The sequence below is a fragment of the Lipotes vexillifer genome, unplaced genomic scaffold (assembly GCF_000442215.2).
Source record: "Lipotes vexillifer unplaced genomic scaffold, Lipotes_vexillifer_v1.1 scaffold548, whole genome shotgun sequence".
Lineage (NCBI taxonomy): Eukaryota > Metazoa > Chordata > Mammalia > Artiodactyla > Lipotidae > Lipotes > Lipotes vexillifer.
Window position 1 is genome coordinate 174,704 of NW_006789826.1, and position 9,983 is coordinate 184,686.

Consider the following 9,983-nt stretch of genomic DNA (forward strand, 5'->3'; position numbering starts at 1 on the left):
ATCAGAAGACTCCAAACACGTGGTCTTTCTTAGATACATAGGAAAGAAATTGGGGGAAATTTGGAGACTTTTGTGTCTCCTTCCCCCTCTGCCTGCCCCATTCTCCTCCCCACAACCCCCCATTTTCAAGCGCTCCAAACCTCCACCTCCAAACACAGTAAATGAAATGCTAATCTATCACCAGCAAATTTAGGCTGACAATACTGTGAATCGACCGTATTGATGACATTGATTACATTTCAAATATTTACACTACAGTGAGACAAGCCTAATTTATTCTCTAAAGAGTTCAAGGTAGGGCTCAACCGTTTCCGAGTCGGGGAGACAATGGAGAAATGTTTGTGGTTGCTATCTGCAATAATCTGATGCTGACAGAGAGTAGTATTTTATTTAGTAATTAACAGTGTAAAGGGGAGAGAAGCTGTCATGTTGGTTCTTAAGCTGGAGAATGTGATGAAAGATGATATCTGCGATCTCATCCTTTCTACTTGTTTAGGATTGTCAGGATGAGAAATGTCAGCATTATGAAAGCTCGGCTCTGCTCTTGATATGATAAAACCCTTCAAAAGCCAGTCTTCCTCCATCCCTCGTCCCCCTCCTTTCTTGCTCTCTCTCTCTCTGCACTTGCTTTTTATTTATCCTGTTTTGTTAGATGGCAGAAATATAATTCTTTTCTTTCTTCCTATTATAAGCCACCATTTTTGTTTTATTATATGTTTCACAACCCCTAATGCCCCACTGAAAATTACCTTGTTAAATGACAGTGTTTCAAAGCCATGAATCCTTTCCACCATTCCCTCAGAGGTTTGAAACAGTCAACAGACTGTAAAGAATAAATAATAAAAAAGTATTGATTATTTTGATGACTGTGAGATTCAATTAAGTATTAATTTTGCCCTCCAGTGGACCTATCAAGGTATTCAAAAGGGAGGATTTGGCTCAGCTAAATGCGTGCTGAGTGCTTCAGACTTAAATAGGGAGAAAATGTGTTTACCTACAGTATTTGAAGAAGAAGTGCATTGATGCACAGAGTCCAATATTTAAGTGCTGTGCAAATTAAGCCCTGGTGACAGTGACATTGTTTTCCGTGGTATGAGTATTGACTAAAGAAGTGAATCTGATGACAGCTTAAACTATTTGTATTGATTAACATTTTCATAGATTATCATGTGTCATATCAAATTTACTTTTCAGGCATGAATACATTAAAAAAAAATAACCCCAGGCTTACCACAACCAATGTAATGATGGGACAAGACAGCATGTGGCCCTACCTGCCCCTGCGCTGGTCACCTGTCTCCTGCTCAGGAGCCATTTAAGCATGAACTTGGCAATAAATAGCTCCCAGAACACGCAAGAGGGGCACTTCCGGCTTTTCTCTCCCTTCTGCCTCTGATACCTGTGCCACCGCAATAGCGTGCGTCTTAGTTTGCAAATGGAATAGAAGGCTGCCCTTGGAAAAATATTGCTGATCCTAAAATGCCCTCCTAACGAGCTGAAGATAAAGCAGATTTAAATTATTGGGGGGTAAAGTTTGCCTTTTCGGAGGTGATCTTTGACTTCTTTTTCTTTAATGCTCTGGGCATAGGATGCTCTAGGTATCCGAATTATTGAACAGAGTTTGTAAGTATTTTTCCAATTCCTTTCAAAAACTGTAAACCAATTTTCATCTCTTTTATTGTTTGCTTTCAAATGTTCATTTGATTTGGGGTCAGCTGCAGTCCCAAATCTGGGACCAGCGAAGTCAACTTCTAAGGGTGCTGCTAGAATTTACATAAGAAATCTCTTTCATTCCATTGAAAGCCTTTGGAGGACTCTTTTCTCCCTGTCTCTTTTTTCTGTTCTCAGGATAGGGTTTAATTGCTTCTCCCCCAGGGAGAGGGCTTCCTAAAATAGCCCTTGGGTCCTCCCTAGGGTCCTCCTTCCTTTTGAGTCTGTTGCTGAAGTACAAACCTCGCACTTTCTTTTTTTTTTTTTCTCTCTCTTCTTGCATTCAAGACAGCACAAGGTGTAAAAACATTTGCACAAAAGCACATCCCACAATTAAAGCTGTGTTGGTTAGGTTGCTTTCAAAGAAGTTTTTTCTTTTCTCTCGCTCTCTTTTTTTTTTTTACCCTCAGAAGCCTCCTGCATCTCTCTCATGCTAGTTGAGCTTTAATAGGGTGGGGAGGAATGGAGAACTCGGATCTGTAATAGCTCTTCACTTGACTGCAGCCAGCAATAACAGCGGGAGCAGTCAGAGATAAGAGAGAGGGGAGAGAGGGAGAGTCTGTGTGTGGAAGAGAGAGAGAAGAGGAGAGGGAGACAGAGGACGCGCGCACACTCAAGCAGCCACTTTTTTTTCCTCCCCTTCACTCTTTTCCCCCATCCTAGGATCCAATGATAGCTGGACAAGTCAGTAAGCCCTTGCTGTCAGTGCGGAGTGAGATGAATGCGGAGTTGGGAGGTGAGGACAAGGCTGCTACTTCAGACAGCGAGCTGAATGAGCCCCTGCTTGCGCCCGTGGGATCAAATGACAGCGAGGACACTCCCAGCAAGCTCTTCGGTAAGTCTGTCTAGGTCTTTCATTTCACTCCTACCATGATGTCCGGAAGAGCCATCCACGCCCTCACCCCCTCCTCTTTTTTTTCCTGTTGTTCATTCAATTTTCTTCTAAGTACCAAAGAGGACCTTGGCATCGTGGAGGGGCCGAACCACCCCAGCTGATGAAGCCAGCTGGCTGGGAGGGTGTCCTCCAAACTTTTCCCAACCAAGAACTTCCTCCTGCCCCTTTGCACTGGTCAGATGTTGCTAGCGTCCCCGGGCTAGAGATCATGGGGGAAAAAAGAGGAGGAGAATCATCGTCAGGAAATCAGTTCCATTGTGAGAATTGGTTAACGTTTATTGAATAAATATCGACTCGGTTTCGGGTTGCTTCGCAGCCTTTTGTTAAGGGGAAGGAGAGTAAAGAGTTATTATCTGTAGTCAAAAGACCAGAGAGGGGAACTGAGAAATATCAATACCAGTCATTCTCTGCCAGGCAAACAAAGGTGGCTACGGGAAGGGCACAAAGACATGACATTTTGTGATCACAATTAGAATGAACATCTCTTCTTTTAAAAGGGTGATGAGGGAAGAAAATAGGTCCTTGACATCCCTCGCCTCCGCCGCTCCCCTTTAACAGACGTTTATAGCCTCATCCTAATGTGGAGGCAGCCCAGAACCTTTTTAGAAATCTTCGTTTCGTAAACAAAACAAGAACAAGCAGAGTGCCACTCCAGCAAAGACATCTGTCATTCAAACAGATGACACTCTGTAAGCCAACTCAAGCAACTGTGATCTCTAATCAGAAAGGGGAGCAGGCTGTGTTGAGGCGCATGACTGAGTGATGGACGGTGATAGATGTCTCTGCTGGGAAAGCACTTTATGGGATAGAGTGACATTAGGTTTTCAGAACAGTTGTTCCTGAAGCACTTGCTTTTAATTATTTCCAAGTGTTTATATACTTCTGACACTAAATATATATTATCTATATACATATATAACACGTACTAACCTGTTCATACATATATATACTAACCTGATATATATACCTCAGAGATATATATGTATTGATCAGGCAGAGAACAGGTTAAAAACTGTCAAGTGCCTGAACTGTAAAGAAACACAACATCATGGCATAGACTCCTTTATTAAGAAAGTCATTAATTCAGTTAAAAAGATGAGCTTAAAAAAATAACTATAGAAAAATGCAGCTTAGTTTGGCAACTCTAGGCCAGCTTCAACACAGGAGTTTTCTTCTGATTTTAAATACTCAGTCAAACATTAGAGGAGTATTGCAGAGAAACTTTCTGTATCAAATTTTCTGTTGGTAAAATACTGTTTTGTAGTTAAGAGTATAGGAGATGCCAGTTTCAAGTAATTTTTTCATATGACCCTTTCTTGCAAAAGCGGCAATTCCACTTCTGACATAAATTTTCCATACCTAGGCATTAAGATTTTAGTATTTTTACTCTAAAGAAATATTTTGTTGTAGTCTGAGTTTTTATCTATGTAAGAAGAGTTATGTCCTAAAACACTCCTTTCATTTCAAGGGGTTAGTGAGAGAAGGCAGATAAAACTGTAAATTACAGGAAGGCAAAAGCCATGCTCCAGCCTCTTTGATGTTGAATATACTAATACTAAGCACTCTGACTTTTAAAAAGTGATCAGTTGTGAATTCAACATAACTGAAGATAATGGATTATGTGTTCCTAAACTTTGCTTGCATTTTTTAAAAGTAAATGCTTTTTGTAGACTTTGACTTAAAACCTCAACTTGTTGGTTTTTTTTTTTCAAGTAAACCAATAGAAGGGTAATTAATTTGGCTTCTCAACATTTGTTTAGATTTTCCAATGTTGAAAATTGTCATAGATTTGTTATGTCACCTCTTACTGATTGGCATGTGTAGAGAAATAAGCTTAAAAAAATCCAAGGTTGGGGGGGGTCAAAGAAATTTGAATTAAAAGTTCTTTGAAAATATATCTTAAGTGGAATCTTTACGGGGTAACCTAAGGAATCATAGTGTAGTTTAGAAATCTTAGCAGGTTTTAGAAGGTACTCATCTTTACTTTGGAATACTCACCGTCTGAGTTTGTGCAAGAGAATCCAGCAAAGTCTACATCTTATATCTACTATTTCTTGTTTATTCACTTTTATTTGGTCTCTGGAGTGCTTTTTAAACACAATGTGAATATTTTCCAGTGTCCTATTAGGTTAAAAGAAATCAGTAGATGAACAGTTTTGAAAACTTAAGGAAAAAAAATGGAGACAATTTGAGAAAGATAGAATAGAAAGCAGCCCAGAAGGATGCTTTTTTTCCCCCTTTTTACAAAGTAAGCTGTGATTTTATTGTGACATTCTCATCGATGGAAAATTAACTGAATATTTATTCTGTCCATTTCATTTTACAGTAATCTTACCATTTATTATCTCATTGGTCTCTCAGGTTTCCTTAGCTACTGGTTCTATTATGCTCTCACCTTTTAATATTATTGGGACTTAGCATTAGGAACTCTAGTCTATGTAACTGGCTAAAACTTTCTAGTATAATTCTCAGGATTTTACTAGAAAGCAACTAGTTTACTAGCAACTTTGGCAACACTTAATGGGTAGTAATTTACTGGACCATTATTTTATTTGACGTATGTTCAAGTTTTTTGTTTCCATATATAATTGTGATTATACTCTTCACTTGGTAATGAAGTGAATAACTGAGAGCGTCCAGGTTTATCTCTAAACAATACTTTTCTAACATACTCTCTCAAACCATCAGTCTTACAGCATATTCATTGTATTTTTGAAAACTGAGCTTCTGGAGTGAAAGGAGCAGATTAAGGCAAATGTTTTTTGTATATCTTGGTCTGTTTACTTTTGTGGAGAGACATTTACCAACGAGAGGAGACAAGAAGAGTTCCATTTTTTATTGTACCCGAAATTTCAGTATAAATGGATTTCTTTGGAGTATAGTCCCCCTTTTGTGTCTTGTTGAAATTAGCAGTCCAGAGGACGTCTGTTTCTCTCACAGTATGGCATCTTCAGCCCAAAACTACAGGAGGAAGGCTAATACGGATGCCCTCTATGGATAAACAAAGGAAATTCCATTTGTTTATAAACAAATACAAAGGAACCGTTGGGCCTTTTTATGCTTCTCCTTAAATTGCACCTCTGCACTTAACAGCATCCAAAGGGAAACACACTCTGCAGAATGTTTCAGTGTTCTGAGCAGCTCAGAATAACAGGAGAAACCAGAAGCCATATGCCAGCCTAAAGAGAAAGTTCAGAAAAGGGCCCTTGTGTTTTGTAAAGTAATTACATCAGAGGTAATGTTTTCCTTAACTTGAACAGCCATGGAAACTAAAGTACACTTAGGAGGGATGAATCCTCATTTCATTGAGAAATGTGTGGTTAGCTCGTTGTCTGTGATATCATTAAGTGGTACGTTATTTATTCTTGTAAAGCCTGTGGAATAACTCTTCCTTTTTCAGTTCCTGACTGTATTATGCAAAGCTCTGAGCCGTAGGAAACAGTGTGGAGGAGAGTAGACTTGCACGTCAGGAGGTATTATCAGAGAATCTGCTTCTGTGTCTCCCTGTGTTTCAGCTGCGTGATCAGATGAGTGATACCATGCAGGGCTGGTCATTTAATATGCGATGAGTGATGTACATATCGGAAACCACTCTCAAAACTGGCCTTTGGCAAACAGTCTCAAAGGGATGAGGTTGCTGTGTTTCTCCAGTGACATTTATAGCACTCGTGTCAATGTGGTGCTTCAGTTTTAGTTATGCCCATCAAGAATTCAGTGTTCCACATTCAGTCAACTTGGATGCTAAAATTCAAATGGTAGCATCAACAGCTTGGTGAGGAAAATGGCCCCAGAAAGGATAAAAATAATATATATCCCTAGAAAAAATATCTGTACTCAAGTTTTCCCATGCAGTCTCAGCAGAAGTGAGATCGTATAAAACATGCACTAAATATTTTCTCTCATATATATTTGAAATTCCAAAGATGATTTATCAGCAGTCCTCCTCCTGGGAATATTTTTATTGTTTCAAGTTGAACCTCATGATTGCTTTCCTTCAAGTCCCAACTACCTTGGGTGGCTGGGTTAGTTTCTTAGTGGTACCACACTGCACGGGAACTGGGCACACGGCTCTAAAGCCTTGAGCTGAGGCATAAACAAACAAACAAAAAAACCATTTATAAACCTTGTGCTTGAAATAAAAATTGGTGGTTGGTTTTCTCTTATGATATTGTGTTTCTCTAGGTTAAAAGAAATTGCATGCAATGATACCTGTAAGGGTGGGTATTTTCAACGTCATTTATCTGTGAACTATTGCAAAAGGGTTGAAAGTTGGGTCAGTGATTCTTCGCTAGAAAATGCAGTATCTGTAGGGTTTTTCTTTTCCTTCCCTTTCCGTTATCTTTCTCATAGAAACATGCATTAGAAGATTTTTTTTTTTGAATTGCCATCCAGTTTGACTTGATTAGAATTTATAGCAGTGGAGTCATTTCCAATGACAAAAGGATAAAGGACTAAATTGTCTGTCACCCCTTGAGGCAGTGGTCTCTGCAGGTCAGCGTGGTGGTCGTTGGTTGGGCGTTATAAGGACTGCACTTAGTGGTGAACCTGCCTCTTGCCTGTGCATAAGTGGAGGCCTTCATTATAGCATCAGTCACTCTCTTTATTACTTTATTTAAACATCTTTCAATGCCTTGATATTGATAATATTCTGATAAAATATGCTGGGACCAAGTAATCAGTAATGGGGCTTAAGCCCAAGAGGGTTTTAGCTGGGAGTTGATGAGGAAAATTCCCTAGAGAAATAGATTTACTGAAAATATGAACCATGTTTCTGGATCTTTTAAAGTTTCAATATTATAGCCATTGAAAATGCATACTATTTTTTTCACTGAAGAGAGTGTGTTTTGTTAGAGAAACATTAAAACAGCATCTTTTTAAATCAACTAACTAATCCGAGTAATAGATTTGAGGCTAAACCAGTTATTAAAAAAAAAAAAAAAAAAGAAAAGAAACCACTAGAAACCTGTATTTGTGTAAGTAAATGAGATGCATGATAAGGTATTTGTCAAAAATCAATTATGGTTTCATACAAGCCCTTGTGGTGCTTCAAACAAGCCCTTGTGGTGCTGTTCTCTGACTACTGAGGGGGAAATGCACATTTAGAGACATTTCTTAACATTTAAGAAAATCTACTGCACCAAGGTATTTCTTTAAAAAATCCAGTGTGTGTGTTTAGACAAATTTAGTTTAGTGTCCCCCACTCCCGGAAAACATTGAGATACTGCATTGATAAATAAATCCACTTTAAATAGCATTAATGTGTAATCTTGGAAATAAAAATAAATTCTTATCAAATGGCAGCGATGTTCAAACTTCACACCATGTTCGTTACATTGAGCTGTGTTCATTTCTACGGGGCACTTTGATGGAGGGAAGTGCACAATACGTGACGTAAGATTCAGTGGGGACTTTCTCACTGCCTTCTTTTTCCATCTCTTTGCCATGCCTGGGGTACTCAGGTTAGACCTCTGTATAGAGAAGAAAGTTCTATATTGCAGTGTCTGAGGATGCTACTACCTGGTAACACATTAGTGTATTAAAATGCTGATACAGATTTACACTTTTTCTTTCATTTTGATTGCTAGGATGCTTATATTTTGTCCTTGTTGTTAAATGGTGCTATAAAAAATCTGAAAGAAGACAAAGTATTAGAAATGACACTACTTTGTACCATCATCCCTTAAAATGATCCCATTGTAGTCTTTTTATCGTCTGCGATGTTTTAACTTAAAGGTTACGTGGCATCATAATGTTTTTGTAGTTCGTCCAGCTCAGTTTATGTCATAATTAATAAATAGAGGTGCATTTCGGATTCAAGCTCCCAAGGCTCAGCCCTTAAGTAGATTGCTTTCTTTCCCAATTACCTGATTTAATGATAGAGTGAGCATTATTCTTTTTCAAGAATGACCAAATAAATATTTTCCCCCACTTCAAAAATGAGATGTTAAGTGACTGTTGGCAGTGGACTTTGCTGGTTATTAGGCAGTAAACAGATAATTTGTGAGAGAGCAGGTATTTTCTTTGATTGGCGACCTTGCTGGTTTATGTTTGGGGATTAATAATACATCAGACATTCACACATTAAAAAGAAAGTAGATGTGCAGGAGGAGGGGTAGAGGGTGCAGTTCTGCCATGGGGCTGCTCCAGATTATCTGGGCCTTCCCTGGGAACGGGGGCGGTCAGAGGCGCCGACACGCTTGCCCAAATATGCACCTGGCTCCACTTCACATGCTTCTTGATTTTCTTATGCTAAAGGAAAAGATAGCAAAGTGTTTACACCAAACTGGCACCCTGTCAGGGGGCAATCTGTGTAAAGTTTCCTGCTGTCAGGTTAATAAATTTTTAAAAAATATCCAAAGGCGGAGGTAGCTAGAGAAAGCTCATAGTAACAGTTGCCATTCTCCAGCAGATGGGTGGATGGGTTTTCTCTTTAACAGCCAATGTGGCTCTGGAATTTTCTCATTTGTTGTCTTCCTAGGTTCTATACTTCACTGGTGTTTTTGTTCAGCTTTCCTTTTATTAAAGCCATTTCAGTCTTACTTTTTAAATGTTTTCCCTTTTAAATTTACAATATCTTTTCTTTGAAAAGGAAATAGGTGAGCATACTTTGTTTCAAGATGGTATTTTACAGTTGCACATATACCTTATACTATGAGTCTGAATGAGGTTCTAAATCTGTCAACACTGGGCTTTTCTTTGGGAATAGCTTCACGTAATGTTTATATTAAAATTCATTCATAAAGGAGTATTTGGGCTTTGGCAATATGGGGGCTTCTGATGAGGTGTGTTTATTAAGCCTGTTGACCTGACTCAGTATTTTAAATGTAAACTCCCACCTTCTGCTTCTCAAAGTCAGAAGAAAATGTATCTAAAAAAATGATACAAGTGAACTTATTTACAAAAGAGAAATAGACTCACAGACATAGAGAACAAACTTATGCACCAAAGGGGATAGCGGGAGGTGGGGGGGAGATAAATTAGGAGCTTGGGATTAACATATACACACTACTATATATAAAGTAGATAAATAGCAAGAACCTATTGTAGAGCACAGGGAACTATACTCAGTATCTTGTAATAACCTATAATGGAAAATAATCTGAAAAATAATATATATATGTACATATATATGTAACTGAATCACCTTGCTATACACTTGAAACTAACACAACATTGTAAATTAACTATACTCCAATAAAAAAAAATAACTGATGTAAAAAAAAGATAGTCCACCTGAAAAATAGATTTCATACAAATATGAAACAAGGGCACACTAGTTTGGTGACATCTCACTCTATGTTGTGGCAATATTGTGAGCTATGAAACATGGACTGTCTTTAATGCAAACACAGAGGTCAGGAAAAAATAACACTGAACC

The 9,983-nt window shown here is 38.4% G+C and overlaps 1 protein-coding gene across 2 annotated transcripts in view; it reads left to right on the forward strand.

Annotated features, from left to right (window-relative positions):
* The first annotated feature begins 2,379 nt into the window (after positions 1–2,379).
* POU6F2 (POU class 6 homeobox 2) overlaps positions 2,380–9,983 on the forward strand; it is a 367,227-nt gene continuing 359,623 nt past the window's right edge. For both annotated transcript variants that reach the window (XM_007462843.1, XM_007462844.1), the window contains exon 1: positions 2,380–2,545. In XM_007462843.1, coding sequence (XP_007462905.1) covers positions 2,380–2,545 — 166 coding nt within the window. The remainder of the gene's footprint in view (positions 2,546–9,983) is intronic.